This window comes from Python bivittatus, unplaced genomic scaffold (assembly GCF_059951505.1).
Source record: "Python bivittatus isolate LINGU-HERP-01145 unplaced genomic scaffold, Pbiv_v1 ctg000020_np1212, whole genome shotgun sequence".
Lineage (NCBI taxonomy): Eukaryota > Metazoa > Chordata > Lepidosauria > Squamata > Pythonidae > Python > Python bivittatus.
Window position 1 is genome coordinate 28,470,498 of NW_028277030.1, and position 18,737 is coordinate 28,489,234.

General features: G+C 41.4%; 2 protein-coding genes across 3 annotated transcripts in view; both read right to left on the reverse strand.

Moving 5' to 3' along the window:
- Window positions 1–2,460, reverse strand: part of RNF144A (ring finger protein 144A) — a 79,489-nt gene extending 77,029 nt beyond the window's left edge. The window contains exon 1 of one of the 2 annotated variants that reach the window (XM_088136511.1): window positions 2,081–2,460. In XM_088136511.1, the coding sequence (XP_087992637.1) occupies window positions 2,081–2,192 (112 nt within the window). In that variant the 5' untranslated portion in view covers window positions 2,193–2,460. The remainder of the gene's footprint in view (window positions 1–2,080) is intronic. The other variant, XM_007426795.4, reaches the window with a different exon arrangement.
- Window positions 2,461–6,729: 4,269 nt separating this feature from the next.
- Window positions 6,730–18,737, reverse strand: RSAD2 (radical S-adenosyl methionine domain containing 2). Its single transcript, XM_088136518.1, has 6 exons — window positions 18,388–18,737; window positions 17,158–17,319; window positions 15,069–15,298; window positions 12,617–12,766; window positions 10,183–10,215; window positions 6,730–8,335 (listed from the first exon to the last, which is right to left on the reverse strand). Exons 1-6 carry the CDS (start codon window positions 18,671–18,673, stop codon window positions 8,171–8,173), a joined length of 1,026 nt encoding a protein of 341 aa, XP_087992644.1. The 5' UTR covers window positions 18,674–18,737; the 3' UTR covers window positions 6,730–8,170.

The window sequence follows — 18,737 nt, forward strand, 5'->3', positions numbered from 1 at the left end:
CTAAATGGTTCCTCACTATACATCCATGTAGGTTGATCATTTTTCCTTCCCCGCCCCTTCAACCTGTCCTGCCAAAAACTAACAGCTGCTTCAGCAACTGCAACAGAAGATTTCTTGTGGGAGGGAGCGTTTCTGAGGATCCGTGGGCATCTTTATTTCACCCACCTACCCCAAGTTCTCCTTTAGCCAAAAGATATGGAACGGGGACTGGTGGCCTGTAGTTATTCCTAAACAACATCTCTTAACAGTACCCCCAATATGACCAGTGGTGAAGGATACTGGGAGATGTAGCTAAGCAAATATCTGGAGGGTCCAGGAAAGCTAGAGCTTTCATTGATTTTTTTTTTTTTAAAAGCAATGGCATCTAGCCTTCCCCAGTCAGCTGAGTTCAACAAAATTCAAAGCTTCCATTTCCTCCATCACTATGAACTGGAAGGACTTGGTTTTTCTCATCCATGTATATAACAAAACTGTTCATCTGATATAAATAAGGTTGAAGATTATCCTTCTGCAACTTGGTGCCCTCTAGATATATTAAAGAACTCCTGTTATCCCCAGCCAGCGTGAGTGACAAAATATTATCAGCCTCAGTAAGTCAGAAGATCCTCGGGGGGGGGGGGGGGGGGAGTTTCCTGCCATTATAACTCCTACTTCAACCTCAATCCCTTGAAAGCTTCTTAAATATTTTTTTTCCCTTTCTGTTCTGCTAGCTCTCCCCAAACAGTCAAGTACAGCCAAGATTTGTCAGACCTTGTATTTTTTTTTTCTCCCAACAGAAAATCTTTTGGTGGAAAAGATTAAGCTAGAAGATTGCTCTTACTGATGCTTCCCTAGCAAAAAGGTGCCAAGGCATTCTGAGTATTAAAGTAAAGGAGGGCATAGATGCTGCCTGCTGCACCCTCCACCCTCTTGTTGTCTCTACTCACCTTCATTGCTCATGCTAGAGATGGGGTGAAAGGTATTTAATAAAAAGAAATTGATACTAGCGTGGCAGCCAAATGGAGCTATGCCAATAATTGCAGGGGAAAAAAAGATCCAGAATTGTATTAAAGTGTCTGTGTGTATGTATGTATGTGCAGATACAGGTAGTCCTCACTTAATAATTCTCCTGTTTAGCGACCATTCAAAGTTAGGGCAGTGCTGAAAAAGTAACTTTATAACTGGTCCTCACACTTACAACAGTCACACGCTCAAGATTCAGGCACTTCACAACTGGTGCGCGTTTTTGACCGTCACAATGTCCCACAGTCACATAATTGCCATTTGCATGCTTCACAGCCGGCTTCTGACAAGCAGAGTCAATGGAGAAGCCAGCAGTAAAATCGCAAGTTGCAGTCATGTGATGTCTCGCTTAATGATGCAGTGGTCTGTCCCAACTGTGGTCAATAAGTGAGGACTACTTGTACACCCACAGAGTGAATATACATACCACAGAATTCAATAATTAAGTTCTTCCATTCCTAACTATATCCATTTGTGGCCCAAAATGAGTGAGCTATCCCAAATACTGATTCTGGCATCTGTGATCTTGGCACTAAGTCTCTCTGAATTCCACGGAAGTTGCTTGCTTCAGAGATTTAAACAATGGCTAGCTTAGCACTCCATCCATCCTTTTTATAAAAAGACGCTTCAGAGGAAAATACTACTGACAAACGCAAATAAGGCCCTCCAGTGTGCGTGTGGGGAGGATGCCATTATCCATCCTCCTAGGAAAATAAAGGACGGGGAAAGGCCACCCAAACTTCCCACCGTAACGCCGCCGGTGCGCCTCCACTACTACGCCACCGTGGACCAGATTAGCACGCCTCCCCTACTTTGCCGCTGCCTCTACCTAGGCAGTGTTTACGGACGCCCTTTAATGCAAGCTAGATGTTAGACTGCTCGACGGATGACAGCTCGGCGAGCTCGCCTGCTGCGCGGCCGCCTTAGCCAGCCGTGCGGGCTTCGAAAGCGAACGCCGATGGCCCTGCGCGCTCCATCTCAGTCCTTGAGACGCGGCGCCGGAGACGAGGGCGGCCTACCCAGAGCAGCGCCCAGAGGATGCCGCCTGCAAGGGGATACGGAGAGCCCGGCGCCTCACCCTTCTCCCGCTGCCGCTGCTGTCCTCGGAAGGAGAAACGGTTACCGCCTCGGCCGCCTCTGCCAAGCGGGCGCCTCCTGCGCTCCGCCGCCGCTCCCGCCGCCGCTTGCATGGACCACGCGCTGCCGCCCGCTCCTCAGCCGCGCGAGCAGCCTTTCCAGGGCGTGGGCGCCTTGCTCATGCCTCCGCTGCCGCTGCTCCCCGCTGCCAAGGCTGGTCTGCGCGCCTCCCTTGCTGCGGCGGCTGGCTGCTTTCTGTTCTTCTTCCCCCCTCCTTCTGCCCCTTTAGGAAGGAAGAAGGTGGGTGGGGGAGGAGGGAGGAGGAGGAGGAGGGAAAGGGAATAGCTAATCTGAGCACAAGGGCGCCATTAAGCTTCTGTGGCTTTGCAGCCGAAGCGGGCTTGCTTTGAAGCGGCCGCTAAATTGGGAGCGCCGCCGATGCCCCGCGCGCCCTCTGCCGGCTTACGGTGCCGAAGGCGAGCGACAGAGCCCTCAAACGCCACCGAGACACGGGTCGCTTTTGCCAGACTTCACGCTCGGGCGGGCGCCGGGCTCTTTCGGCTTGTGCCCCAAATCAGAGCCCTGGGTGGTCGACTCGCTTGCGTGGTCCTTTGGATGCTCTCCGTCTGTGATGGAGAAGGAAATAAAAGAGCCTCCTTCTGAGCCACTCCGCCGTCTTTGGCAGCAGTAAAGTTTTGCCCGAGAAGGATTGATGGTCCCTGCTCCCTGGCTCATCCGTGGGATTTTAGAGAATTTAACCGTTTTTATTTTCCTGCACTCTCCCAACACTTCTCCCCTCCTTTTTTCTAACCCAGACTGTCCCTACCGTTAAGCAGAGCATTAAGTTGTAACCTAAGGGGGCAGATGCTAAAAGCCAAGGCATAGCTGAACTGTAGAACTGGATGCACTTAGTGGGGAGGGCCACCATTTTCTCCACATTGTTCCACATCAAAGGTACAGAGACAACTACAGTTGCCACCTCATGCCCAAGGCAAGTTAGAACTGAGCGATCAGCGTTCTCGCGGTTCTTCCAGACTCAAGGACTGGAGGAACGCATTTAAGTGCAACCATCTGGGTGTGCCCTAAGCTAGACAGTTTTATCAGGGAATTCACCAGACTCATCTTTATTAGTCTTTACTACCTCCTGGATCACCAATGGCAACTCAGCTCACCAGTGGGGTGGGGGTTTATAGGTTTTTGTATCATGGGTTTTAATTCTGTAAGCTGCCTGGAGTCACCATGTGTGAGCTGGATGGCCATATACATTTATTTAATAAGTAAATAAAAGTAATAAACTCCAGCTTCTGAGGAGCCATAATGGTTGTCACCCTCCAATTCAGGCATTTGAGCTTGGCCACAGTGTGACCAATGGAACCTGCAGAGGGGGTCGTGGGGGAGGGGGGGAGAAATGGTAGAAGCACTTTCATTGGACGCAAGTTCTGCCTCCTTTCTATATCCATTGTGATGTCACACATACGAAAGGGGCGGAGCTTGCATCCTGACACTGCGATGCCACTTTCCTCATGTTGATGAAAGCATTGAGTCCTGCAGATATCTCTGTGCATTACACAGAATGTTAAATGAGAAGAAACCTTTACTTGATTTTTAAAATCCTGTAAGGAGGGAACCTGAAGAGCTGTACAGTATATGCTTTTTGACCGGTGGTGTTAAGAACTGTCTGTCTATGGATCTGTCAATGTTGAATTAGAATTGGACCCCTTGCTGAGATACCTTGTGGCTACAGTTCCCAGAATTCCCGTGCCTCATTATTCTACAAGACTGAAATACATTTGCTGCGTGCAAAAATTATGGGTGAACAGCAAGCAGCATTGTAACATTGGCACATCACTGGATGCACTGGCGCAATAGCCATCAGAATGCTTGCAACCAAGTGTATTGATTGCGCTGAGGTTTTAAGTCGTGAAATGTAATAAAAGGTTATGTGGTTTGGGTGTAGACTTTCAAGCTTTATTTAGGCAGCATTCCATCTGAAGAAGGGCAAATTTTACTAAACTGCTATGGAATGAAGCTCCGTAATTGCTTCTGTGGTATTTTACATATTTGGGGGTGGGGGGGCAGTTATGTAAGAAGCCTACATGCACAAAATGGAAGATCGCAGAGCATGCTTTAGCCCCACTGGAGTTGAATCTGATTATGGTTAGCGCAATAAAAATAGAATTAAGAGAACCGCAACTTAAGAAGCCTTTTCAGTTATTTTTTCCCCCAGTGGTGTACAGTATTAAATCTTTATATAGATACTGTGGCTTTGGTCTAAATTTGGGCCTGGCAGCTGTACACAGTTATCAAAACCAGCTTAAAAGCCATATTTCAAATAGTACCATGCTATTTAAGAGTAAATAGAATTACTATTGATTAAAAGGATCACAGTCAGACTAGGTTTGAACATTTAAATTAATATTAATTTGAAACTGAAAACTATTGAATTAACACCCCCCCTCAAAAAAAGGTAGCTTAAGGCTGGCTTATTTGAGGTAATTCGTATGTTTGTGTTTACAATGGTTATGTTAAGCTGCAGGTCTGGACAGGCTGTGGCACTTTGTTGCTGAGTTAGAATTCCCATCAGCCTCAGCCAGTATTAGCTAATACGGTAGCTAATCCCCTTTTCACTGTTAGAGAAGAGAAATCTGTTTGGTTTACATTTAAATGCAAGCTTATGTGGTTCAAACTATCCAAATCAGTATGTGAAATGCAGCTATTTTTTTCCCCTGGTTTTGTAATTTTCCTCACAAAAAGTACATGCATTATGGGAATCTGTCCTCCCCCTCCCAAGATAGATCGGTAGGTAGGTATTAGGGAAAAAAATGCATATGCGTGTGTACATTGGGGTATTGGGAACCCAAGCAATTTCTGAACAGCAGTGACAATTGCACAGAGCATGGCTATCTTTTAAGAGATTTCTACATGTTTATCAGTCAAAAGGAACAGCATGTTTTCCTCACTTGACCCTCCAAAACGATTTAGCAGGGGCGGGCAGGATTAAGGTCTGAACTCTTAATAAGCAAAAGGTGGGTTTGTGCAGCAAGCACAAGTTATTAGACAAACCTGGAGTGAAGGGTCTTCAGCCTTACCTGCGATCATAAAAAAAGGGGGTAAGAGAGCCAGTTCAGTCTAGTAGTGAAGGCGCTGGCCTGGAAACCAGGAGACGGTGAGTTCTAGTCCTGCCTGAGGCGTGAAAAACAAGCTGGGTGACTTTGGGCCAGTCACTCTCAGCCCTACCGACCTCACAGGGTTGTGGGGAAAACAGGAGGCAGGAGGGTTAGGTATGTTTGTTGCCTATACTTATATATAAAAAAATTGGGATAAAAATCTAATAATAATATGACTCCAATTATTTTAAGTATCAGTCCAGGGCACATTGCTTCATTTCTGAATTGGGACCCTTTTCCCCCAGTGAGACTAAATACTAAATTGATAGGCCGTATTTATAACAATATAAATCAATGTCTCCCCCCCCCCCCAGTCTAGTAATGTTACAAATACAGGATATCAGACATTTAACTAGATCAAGTAATACATACGAGAGTCAGTCTGGTGTAGTGGTTCAGGCAACAGGCTAGAAATCGGGAGATGGTGAGTTCTAGACCTGCCTTAGGAACGAAGCCAGCTGGGTGACCTTGGGCCAGCCACTTTCTCTCAGCCCTGGGAAGCAGGCAAGGGCAAGCCACTTCTGAAAAACCTCGCCAAGAAAACTGCAGGGACTAGTCCAGGCAGTCACTAGGAGTCAACACCGAGTCACAAGGCACGCACAAAAAAATTATATTCTAAATTCCTGTAAAAGAAAGATTAAAGCATTTTTGCCCAACAGAGATGTAGCTTACCAGTAACATTACTGGGATATATTATTACTGGTGAATAAATGTTACAACTGCTGTAATTAAGTTTGAAAAAAATAGGGTAAACTGAAGTTGTCCAATTTTATATTTCCTTGTGTTAACTTTGAAAATAATAATTTAAAAATCCATCTCAGAATGTAAAATAACGATAAAAGTGAAGGTTCCCTTGGGTCAAGTTGGATTTCTGGTGACATCCGTGTAGCTTTTTTCTCTGCTGACAATGCGGAAGTCATTTGCCATCGCCAGGATGGCCTCCTAAGAATTTGACTGACTTCTCAGCCTAGCTTAAAGTTCTGGCCTTTCCTGATCATCTCCCATCCAAGTTCTAATCACGCTAACCCTAATAAATGATAGAAAATTACAACTTCTCTTTTTGGGGGGCGAGGGGGGGGGTTGTATCTGATGCTAATGTACAACACATGCAACTGGAAAGAATTCCTTCTTTCCCTGGTGGCCCCCAAATCTAGGAGGTTGGGGGACACTCAAATAGATCTGGAGGAGACATTAGGCACAGGTAAGGAAGACATAATCCCCTTGGGAGTCTGGGCCAAAGCAGCATTAGAACACATTCTGTGCAATAGCAGAAATATCTCCACAAACCCAAATAAGAGGCAGCTTTTAACCCTGTGTTAGAAATGAACTGCTTTGTTTCCAATGAATTGATCAGTTGAATTCTAGCATCCTGCAAAAAAAAAAAAAAATCTACGAGCATAGCCCTGATGAATGAATCAATTTGCAGGAAAAATTACTTGAATAAATTACGCCTCAACGAATGAATCAGTTATAAATAACCATGTTTATTCAATTTATATAGCTGCCCATCTCCATATATGACTCTGGGCAGCTCACAAATAGTTAAAAACAATATGAAAAAAGCAAAACAATACAACAATTTAAAACAATGAAAACAATATGAACCATAAAACTAGATCACAAAATAAAACATATCTTTTACTTTCCGCAGATTTTTCCAAAGATGTATTAGCCATTGTTAGTCATAAGTGGATTTAGAATTTTCTGTTAAAAATCATATTATTATATTATATTATAATTATTATTATAAAAATTACAGCTCCTCTATATAAATTAATGATAGGAGTGGAAGTCAGCAGCCCTTGGAGTCCTCTGATTTCACTTCCAGAACTTATAACTGAAGTTGCAGAAGCAGTGGTACAGTTCCACTTAGTATTTTGAGGTAAGAGACATGCAAAAGGCCTAAAATTGGCTATCTGCAGTATTGCAAACAAAACTCACATTCCACACGCACGCACAAAAGAACCTTAGAAAAAATGCAGAAAATACTGACCTCGGTAGCCCTACTCACTTTGGCCTTTGTCCCACCTGCCCGCCTGCTATGCTTCCGGTAGAAGCATTAAGGGTAGTTTTGGATCACCTGAAGATTGCCAACCCTGGTCTAAATTTTTCATTGAAGCTCTTTTTCAGTAATGCATTTGTGATAACCATGGCAACTTGGTGTTCTGCTGTATCTTCTGTTTGCAACTATTTGTCTCAAAATTTTAGCTTAATGACCCTGAATTTACATATGCAAATTGGTATCCAAGTATTCACGTGTTCACAAACAATTACCATCTCCTTTTTCTTTATATAGCTGAGTCCCACTGGGATTAAATATTTTAAAATTCACCTCTGCAATCCTACAACATGGGAGCAGCAAGGGCCTTGCAGCTCAGACTGTCTCCCAATATTCAATGTTTGACTATTGGACAAGTGTCTTTCTAAAGCTAACATATTTTGTGTTGGTTGCTGGTACGATTCATTGCTTGTGAACAAAACATCAGATACTCAGAGCCAGTTTGGCCTAGTGGTGAAGGCACCAGGCTAGAAAGCAGGAGACAGTGAGTTCTAGTCCTGCCTGAGGCATAAAAGCCGGCTGGATGACTTTGGGCCAGTCACTCTCTCTCAGCCCAACTCACCTCACAGGATTGTTGTTATGGGGAAAACAGGAGGAGGAAGGAGTATTAGGTATGTTCGCCACCTTGAGTTACTTATAGAAATAATAAAGGTGGGATAAAAAAGTCTAAATTATTAAATTAAAATCTAAATTACTATTCTGTCTGCAATAAGCAACACTGAAATATCACCATGCACCTACAGTAGCTAGAATGCAGGACAGTTTCTTTCTAAAAAAAAAAAAATTGAGCATTTTTCTCTGAAGAAGAGAGTAAAATGGGTACAGTTCGTGCTTGCAGACATGTCCAGCAAATAACAAAGTTTGATCACCACTGTAGTGTCATATCTGCTTTGCTCCATTTGTATTTGCCTCCTCTCTTGAAAAACATATTTTCATCAAAGCCGCTGAATTGGATAGCATGTTTTACACCTATATCCAGGATTGATCGAGAAGGTTCTTTCTGGCCATTTACACAGTTGAGAAAGCGCATCTGGGAAAAACACAGAGAAAATAATTACAGTGGAAGAGAACTACTAGTGTGTACAGCTGTTCTACCAAGCTAAATGATTTACAACCAAATCACTTGAAGTTAGTGCCTAACTCCAATTCTGCAAATGACTTCAAGTAATTATATACAGGTAAACAATGTTATTAATATTTATGATTCTGAATGATGCCATTTACCATAATGCATTTGTTTTTAGCTCATGCGTGAAGAATTATTTCAGAAGCAACAGTAAAAGCATTCTGAGTCATTTTTATTTGTGCACAGATGTGCAGTACAATGCAAAATGGAATATATAATCTAGCCAGTTTAGATTTTATTGTCAGATTCCCTACAGAAATAGCAACAAAACAACAAAGTAACAATATAGACCAGTGATGGCAAACCTATGACGTGTGTGTCAAAGGTGACATGCCACGACATTTTGGGTGACATGCCAGCATTCACCAACACCCGACAACAACTATTCTCCCTGTTTGAGTACCAAAGAAACTGAGTTTGTTTTATTCGTATTTCATTTTTGTAATTATTTGACATTTCTTTGTATAATACATAGCACCACACATTATCAGACTGTATTGTTTTTAAATAAATGAATATATAAAGAATTGTTTCTCTTTTGTTCAGGGGGATGACACACCAGCAGAGTCAAGTTAGGCATTTTCCGAATTTTTGACACACCGAGCCCAAAAGGTTCGCCATCACTGACATAGACCAAACTGTCTGAAAGGCCTTTCAGAGTGCTTTTAAGATGAAACTTAGGGGTCTGTAATTTCCCAGGCCAGAATATGTATGTATATGTGTAGGCATGTTTGTAGGTATCAATCAATCAATGAATCAATCAATCAAACTTGGCCATGTGTATAGCGGAAACCAAAACTTCAGCCAAGATGCTGACAGCACAAATCTTGACCTCAAGACAAACTGCAGAAATGCTTAAGAGCAGAGTTGCAAGTGGAGATATAGTCTCCCATCAAAGCAGAGGAAGATTTAGGCTGACTCAATGTATACTCCAGAGTTGTAGAAGTAAACTGATTTACTCCAATTTCAAAATTTGCTTCAACCCAGCAGTTGCCTGTAACCAGGAATTAGAAAGATGGGCATCAAAGGACCCAGAGAGGTGCTTATACATGTAGTATCTCAATCTTGTATTGACTGTCTGGACTTTTCCCTCTTTTCTTTTAGCTTATTTATCCTGTCATCTCAGTTAAAGTGCCCGAGTTTTAAGTACGTGCATACAATGTTCAGTTGTACCATACAGTACATATGCACACTGCTCTACTTCTGTAAACTATATACTGTAGACTGCACTTTCATTCCAATCCACTGGCTGAATTGAATACAATGGACTCACTACTGAATAAACACATACAGGATTTTTTATTTAATGGACTGGGTGGAGGGAGGGAGGGTCCATTATTCCTGACTCTATTTTAAATCAAAGAACATGTTATTTACAGCAACAGTATTATGCAAATAATATAAATGACATCATTGCATCAAATTCATGACCTTGCACAAATGATATAAAATGATATAAATACAATGGAAATTTTCATCTGTTGTATCCAAAGTCTGTTGATCCAAGGTCCACCAAATCAGGTTTCCACAGTATACTATAAGGGAGAGTTATATCTGAAGCCTAATATTTTATTAGCTCTATTTAATATTGAATTGTTATATGCTTCACTTATATCAGTGGGTTTTACTTCCAAGATGTATAAGTTGTGATCTCCCTATAGCAAGGACTAAAATAAAGCTCCAGTTTCAGAAATAGGAAAAAATGTTTTCAAAATATAGGGGAAATAAAATAACAAACAAAAATGGCTTACATATTCATCCAGAATTAGGTAGGAATTTCTCATCTGTGAAAAGACAGAAAATTAATTTACCATAACATAAAACAATATGTTTAAAAATTGATGGTGATCAATAATAATAGCAGATTTTATCCATGAGTTTGGTATAGCTTATTTTTATTTTGTCCTGTTGTTTCAAAATAGAGCTAATATAGCCCTCAGGATTGACTGTATCACATTAGAATGCAAATTAAAAGCTATCTGTGCATGAAGAATTAGGTTAGCAGAGAGAAAGGCTCTATTGTGGAAACCTGATGTGACATAACATCATTCAGTCCTATGATTTCCCACCCCCAAAACTACTACATTTCCAGAAGAGATACGCCATAGAATTCTTCTGATGATTTAAGCAAGTTCCTCAAAAAAGGAACAAGGCAAAACTCAACATTTAAACATGAAATTGTTCAGATCATATAAAAAGAAGAATGTAGATGTTTAGGAGTACTCCTTTGGTCCATATCATATTATTTTCTAGGTCAGTGTTTCTCAACCTTGGCAATTTTAAGATGGGTGGACTTCAACTCCCAGAATTCAACTGCCTGTGACTGTTCGCAGTTACAACGGTGATGAAAAAGTAACTTTACAACCAGTCCTTGCATTTATGACCTTTGCAGGTCTGTTTAGCAAAGGAAAGCCAAAGTAAGATCATAAGCAGAGTTGCGGTTTCACCTAGAATCACTTTGCTTAATGGCCGAGTTGCTGGTCCCAATTGTGGTTGCTAAATGAAGACTACCTGTATAGGGAGTCACTATTATCACAACTGCTGTATTGTTTAGGTTTCTATAGTAGACACAAAAGTTCACTTGGAGTTGGTAAACAATTTATTTGCTTGAGAATAACCTCTCATGCCAAAACTTGTAGAAAAGGTTAGGACTTACCATACTTTTGCTGATGTGGCCTATGGACATGATAGAGCTATGCTATTAGAGGGCAAGATCTTAACAGTTCTAGCAAAATATTGTGTGTTTCCAGACCAAGACCCATGGTCATACAACTACTCTGCTTCATTTACTTAATAATACTCAGTATTCTCAATCTGCAATTTTATTATGTTGTTATATCTTTGAATTTTGTATATCTTTCAGTAGTTAAGAAGGAATAGTTTGCTGAGTACTTTTTGATTAGTAGTGTTAGATGCCATCTCTCTGAAAACATCCATTAACCAAGGCTGCAATTTCTATACACAGTTGCTATACTTCTATATAGGTAGTCCTTAACAGCCACAATAGGGACCAGAAAATTCATTGTTAAGCAGGGTGGTGGTTAAGCAAGTCATGTCCAATTTTACAACCTGTTTTGCAGTGGTCATTAAGCAAATCACTGCGGACATTAAGCGAATCATGCAGTCATTAAGTGAATCACGTGGTTCCCCATTGATTGTGCTTGCCGGAAGCTGGCTGGGAAGGTCGCAAATGGCAATCATGTGACTCTGGGAGACTGCAACCATCATAAGTGTGAGCTGTTTCCCAAGTGCCTGGATCATGATCATGTGACTGCAGGGTGCTGTGATGGTTGTAAGTGCGAGGACCGGTTGTAAAACCCTTTGTTCAGCACCTTTGTAACTCTGAATGGTCGCTAAACAAATGGTTGTCAAGTGAAGACTACCTGTACATACATACAAACAGTATGGCATAACTTTTGAATAAATGTAGGACAGACTGTATTGCATGAGATACGTATATTAAACTGCAGCAGCAGCAAAAAAAAAAAAAAAGTCACTGAGGTACAGCATAAAGCTCAGTTTTAACAACAGTTCACATGCTTTCCAGTACTGTTTATGTATGGGACTGTTCGGATATGTATATAAAAATGCACTTCATTTAATTTACTGAAGTATAAGAGGACAAATATTATAATCCAAATGGGGAAAAAATTAAAGGATGGGAAAAGAGTTATTTTCATTCCTTTAATGATAGTCTAAAATAAGATAAATTGAGATTCTAGGAATATTAAGTTCTGTTTCATTTTTATGCCCCTGTTCAGAGTATTCACCATCAATAGTTCTGCAATGTCTTGCAGTATTATTACGGTACTGTATCATAATACAGTATTAATGTAGTTTTATATTTCTAACTATTTTTAGTGGCCCAGTGCTTAAGAAATGATTAAGACATTGCTGTTAATTTCTGATGCAACTGCTTGCAACAGTATGAAGAAGAGACGTGCAGCAATGCCCCATGGCCCAACACCGGGCCTCTAGGCTCCAACCACACAGAGCCAGAATGCTGAGGGGCATAAACTGCAAGCATTCCAACAAACACCCATAAAAGCTTTCTTATACTGTAGCAAATGACAAAGGAACCTGGGTGGCTGCATTTCCCTGTTTGCAGTCAGCATTAGGACTTCAAATCCCAGCATTAAATATATTGCTTTCAAAATATATCAACAATCAGCATTGTTACTTTACTTTTTGATTAGATTCGGGGACTAAGCATGAGACGTCTTTATGACGATGCAGGAATCGTTCAAAATCTTCATCACTGATGATAAATCTTTCAGCTTCTCTCAGAGCTTCTTTCCCTGTATTTTCTCCTTCAATGAGCAAACACTGGAATATCTAGAAAGTGTCAAGTGTATGATTAAAAGAGAATTCTTGCTGATCACATCACAATTACTATGCCATATAATAATACTATGAAGAGAATCTGACAGCCTTTTTGCAAAACTGTGCCAGGGACAAGCACATTCTTCCAGTGGTGGAAAACTACTAACGGGTCTCTTGGTCAATCATTTTTATGCCATCTATATTTTCATGGACAGTCAAATCATTTTTATGCCATCTATATTTTCATGGACTGCAGTCCACCCCATCTAAAAATGACACAAGTTCACGAGAATATGTAAGAATGAGTTCTAACTTTTTTGTTTGTTTGTTTGTTTTCTGACTATTGGGTGGGGATGGGGAAGTTAAGGCAAAATCCTCTGCCTTAAATTTTGCAGATTAAAACATCAATTTTGGTCGTAACCCCCCCCCCCAAACAGGAAAACCGTTTCATCAGGGTAGGCTTTGTCTTTTTAAGGGCTACAATGGGTCCTTAAGCTTCTGAAAGTGGGCTGTGAGTTGCCCACCCTATGATAAACTCACAAAAGTTTAGGCTATAACAAATGTGTTCAGTACAATTTTTTAGCAACAGACTAACATGAAGATGTCTCTGGAAACAGCAAAAAGCAGTAAGCTATAAGACAATGTACCCATTCTAGACATTAAGGAGGCATTAAAGTACAGCAGTAATGGAATTATTAAAAATATAGTCCTCATTTACTGTTTGCAATTGGGACCAACAACTGTGTCATAAAGTGAAATGTGACATGACCATACCTGACTTACAATGTCAGTTTGTCAGTTCCAGCTGCAATCATGAAGCAAATCACTCACAGTCATTAAGCATGACATCATGTGATCGCAACTTGCAACTTCCTGCTGATTTTCCCATTGACTTTGCTTCTTGGAAGCCAGCTGTGAAGGTCACAAATGGTGGTCACGTGACCATGGGACACTGAGACTGTCATAATGCACACTGGTTGCCAAGAGCCCAAACTGCGATCATGTGATCGCAGGGCCACAACTTCAAGGACCAGTCGTAAGTCTCCTTTTTCAGTGCCATTGTAACTTTGAACGGTCACTGAACCAGTGGCCAGTAAGTAAGGACTACCTGTAATGTTTTTGAAGGAGGCTACCAACAACTGATGCTCTTTTTCAATACAACTTTCTAGCAGACTTCCAAAACCTGTGAGCCATCAGTTCAAATGCCACAGCTCCACCCACATTTCATGGCATCTTACCTACTTGGAAAATCTTGACTTCAAAATCAATAGGCAGGAAGCAAAACCACTTTTATCAAAGTGTTGTTCAACATGGCCAGGAAGCAGACTGCTTTACAGCCATGCTGCCCCAATCCTAAATTGCTTTAAGATTTTAAAGAAATGTTGTTCTGCAGTCCTATACATAACCATCATAAGTCCCAGTGAGGTCAATAGGGCTTGTAACCAGGAGTAATGGATCATTGTCCTTCTTGATTAGTCATTTGTTACTTAATGAAATCTAATAAAAGTTTTTAAATCTGTAAACTACCCGGAGTTGCTGGGCATCAGGTAGCATATACATGTACTGTATTATTATCATTACTATTGCTGGTCACATAGTCAGCCAGATGTTTAGACTGGATTTGGGATTTTTGTCCACCTATTGAGTCCTTCCCAAGGACGTGGGATAGGCAGATGTTGTTATTTAATAATATTAAAGGTTTCATCACAGGATGTATTATTATTATTATTATTTCTAGGTAAAAACAATAGTCCTGAAGTAAAGCAAACTAAACAGCTGCTATTTTTACACAGTCATATGAGTTTTATGACTCTAATCAAGACAGACTTTATTTTATTTTATTCTATTGGGCTTAGAGGCTGCCGGAGTCCCAGAGACCCTGTGTGACCTACATCTCAGCAGTAAAAAACAATAACATTAAAGAAAAAAAGACATACTGTACATCTACAACCGACAACCCAGCACATCAAAAGAAAACAAACAGAATCTCCACAGCCACCCTAACCCCAAACCCAAGAGCAGAGTTTTTCAGACTTGGGGAACAGCTTCAGGGTGGGAGCCAGATTGATCTCTGGGGGGATGCTACTCCTGAGGGCACTTCCTAAGTTAACTTTTCCAAGAGGTCAGGGAATATAATGACAGGGTAATGACACAAAATGAACCAGATCCACACCACACACGTGGATGGTTTCTTCTAAAATAAGAGGGAGTTGTCTTCTTTATTTTTAAAACTAGTTTAGGGGTTACTCCAATTTCAGGTAATATTTTCCACTTTACAATACTGAAAGTTATGCTGTCAGTTCTCTGCTCTTACCTTCCAGCGGACAGGATTTAGAGCTTTAATCTTCTCATTCATGTCTTCTTCCACATTGAAACGATTGATCACAGAGTTTATTTTGAAAGCAACACTATATTTCTGGCACCACATCTTCAGTTTTTCAAGATTTTCAACATGATTTTTCTTCCCTTGCCCACGGCCAATTAAAACATTGACTTCTTCATTGAAGCTATCACAAGATACAGCAAGAATATCTAGATATTCCCCTAAAGCAGAAAAAGTTCACTAGTAATCAATACCATCAGTCAATTGTCATCTAATTCTATTAAGTTCTAAGTGGACAACCATTACCTTGATCATAAACATGACCATGATTTATTAGCCCACATTTAAACTGCTGGCTTACTGACGTTTACAATAGAACATAACACCAAAGTTAAAACCAGATACATTAAACTTAACTATTAAAAATTAGCTTATTTAAAAACAAGCGTTTTAATATTTTGTTATTTACATGTCAGTAAACCAAACTATTTTTAGAATACAGAAACCAAACTGGAGCACATAAAGACTTTTAAGAGGAAAGGTAAATTATACTTGATGATGGTAAATACAAAAATCTTAAAATTATGACTGATGAAAAAAATAACCACTGTTAAAATACCAAAGGGAAGAAACTGTATAACAACATTTGTTGGCTTAGGTTCAGTCTGTGTGTGAATCCAGTGGTGGTTAGAAATCATAATTCATGGCTTAACATGCTGTGTGAACCTAGTGAAGCTCTCAGAATGGTATAAACATAAAGCTCTCAGAACAGAGAGATACAGATGTTACACTATGCCATGCCCCTGTGTATGTGATTTTACATGATTTCTGCCACCGCCCCACTGGAGGGCAGTATACCATTCTGATAGCTTCTATATATCTACCCCCCTGAAACTATTGAACACCAGGATGTGAATAGCTCCTAAAACTAATGCATTAAATATAGTCATCTAAAATGCAAAGGTCTTTGAGTTCAATTCCTGGTAGAGGGTTTGAACCCCACATAGTAACTTTTGGGTACCAATGTCTGGCAAGTTCTAAATAGGATGAAACTGGTCACATGGTGCTTTATGGTGGTCAGTGTAATTGTGAAGGTAGTGAGTGATTAATAAACAAAAGACAGAGACCTTTGAGAAATTTCTCAATCATTGGAAGCTGCCGAATTCCAAGTCAGACACTTTTTTATCTATCAAGCTCAATATTGTCAGCAATAACTGAAAGCAGCTCTCCAAATTTTGAAACCCATATTTTCCAAGGACAAGAAATAGGACAGCTTGTTGGCTGACAGAGCCTGGGTTCTCTTGAATGCAAAGCAAGTGCTCTATCTCTGAACTATTATTCTTCCCCCATATTTTTAATGATAACATTTATATTAAGTACTTTACCTTACGCAGTTTTGGAGCTAAGAATGAAAACAGCTGAAAATTAAATGGGGCACGCAACAAGACTGTGTGTACTATAGCTAAAGAATGCTATAGACTCCAGACCATTTGAAATAGGAGCCTTATTGGGCTGTTCAGATTTCTTTAGGGGTGGACAAATTTCAAGAGCCTGGAGGACAATTTTATCTCCCCAACTGGACAGACTTTTGCTGTGCTGTCAAGTCCAACCCAGAGCATTTTATTGGGAGCACAGTGCTCCAGTTCAGGATGCCAGCCAGCAAGTTGTGCTCCTGCCAGGATATTCCATTCAATTTCTCATCCCCTCTTTCATTTTGCCCCACATCAGACAGTCAGAGAAATCTCTTTGCACATTAAATTGGGCTGGTTTGGGAATATCCTTATGTTGTTGCTGTTTTTTAACATTCCAATAACCCTTAAGATTTTCCCAAGCCCACTGATACCTGCCTTTTGCACACAACTTTCTCTGTTATATTAACATTCTCTGTTATATATATTATTAGATATATGACAACGGGGGGGGGGGGAACTGAAGAAGTTTGTTTCTTACTGTTTCATTAGTTTTGGCCAGCCAAATCTGGCCAAAGAGCCCTATCCTCTTTTTGACCGTGAAGTTCGGCACAACCAGTACAATAAATACATTATATAATGCTAGAACAGCTGATTATCATTTCTCTTACCATAATGTTTGAACCATCTTTCCTTAACCATACTGCCATTGGTCACAATGCTAACACTCGGCAACTTTAGCTCCTGCTTGCAAAATTGGACCAGCTTCCCGACAAACTCGCCTCTCTCGTGCAGAAACGGCTCCCCGCCTGAAAAGTTTATTTTCTCCATACCTGGGATGTGCCAGAGAGAACAAGAAAGTGACAGGAACATTCAAGCAGTACATCACCTTCAAGAACAATATAAGTAAAAAAAAAAAAAAATCATTAGATTTTCTGAATTATTTCTCCCCCACATATGAACACAGAAGGTTGAATTGGATGGTTTATATAGTTCAGTACCATTAATACACTGTAGAGTTTCAAACGAGGCATTTTCTCAACTCAGCCAAAAGATCCCAGGCATTAGATCTGAGACCGCTGGCATGCCAAGTGTGTGTCCCATTAGTGAGCTATATTCTTTATTTCATGTATCTCTTGCTCTGTTATGCAGTCTGTTTTCCCTGAATCATATGGATGTCTCATGGCCCCAAATGTATTGCTATACTGATTGGGAAAAGGACACAGAATTCAACAGTCTGGAGCATAAACACAAAATTCAGTAGATGAGCATTGTGCTACTTCCAAGGGATCAAAAATGCAAAGCATATGCAAAAGTAGCCGGCCAATATGCACACTGAATTCCAATCTAGATGGCCCACAGTTAAGCAAGGTTTTCAGTTTCAGAGCTGCTTGGTCCTGTTAAGAATCCTTGAAATGCAGAAGCGATGACACCACAGTCCCTCTGTAATAAATATTTCTCAAGGAAATTTTCCAGTTCCAGCACTTGAGGTGTGGACCAGGGCTGTGGAATGAGTGCATTTCAGTATTTTAAATGCTGGAGAGTTCTTGCCTTATTTTGCATGGCTTCTAACGTTGTTAGGTATTGTTAGGTATTTCTGGGTTTTAAAAGCAGAATTAACTGGCCCCATTAATCAATAAAACGCAGCATTAAAACCTTGCCATACATACTTACATCATGCGAGCAAGCGAGCCAGGAACATAAAAGTTGCATCTTAAACTTTCACCTTTTCCCCAGCAGCATCGTACCCTAGTATCAGGCAAACATGCAGCTTATAGACAGATATTTCGGATGACAGGGGCCTCCATCCCCATCTGGTCTCGATCAGAGCAGGAACCCTCCCACCATAGTCCAACCGCAGCCCCTCCGTGGCTTCCCGGAGCCGGCAGGGTCACGCTTACCCGCCTCTTTGAGCAACCGGAGCCCCCGCTCAGCTTCCTGCAGCGGCAGCACGAAGGAGGTCTTGGCGGTGTGGAAGCAGAACCCGCACTTGTAGTTGCACTGGCGGGTGAAGTGATAGTTGACGCTGAGCGGCACCGGCGGGCCAGCGGCGCCCGGCCCCGGGGCTGCGCTCAGGGAGACTCTGCGGCGGAGCGCCCCCCAGAGACAGGGGATCCCCAGCCGGCTCCAGAGAGCGGCCAGGGCTTGGAGCAGGAGGCGGAGGAGCTGGCGCGGAGGCAAGTGCATGGCGCCTTCTCCCCGTTTTACCTCAGCCGCGGCTGTGGCGCTCCGGGGGCGAACGCGGCTTTTC

Bases quoted from the DNA above. Each gene is read 5' to 3' on its own strand.
- RSAD2 (XM_088136518.1), bottom strand. From the start codon at position 18,673: ATGCACTTGCCTCCGCGCCAGCTCCTCCGCCTCCTGCTCCAAGCCCTG. The intron at 17,320-18,387 runs GTAAGCGTGACC...GGCACATCCCAG, and splicing joins CCGGTTGCTCAAAGAGGCGG to GTATGGAGAAAATAAACTTT. The intron at 8,336-10,182 runs GTAAGCCATTTT...TGTTTTTCCCAG, and splicing joins ACCTAATTCTGGATGAATAT to ATGCGCTTTCTCAACTGTGT.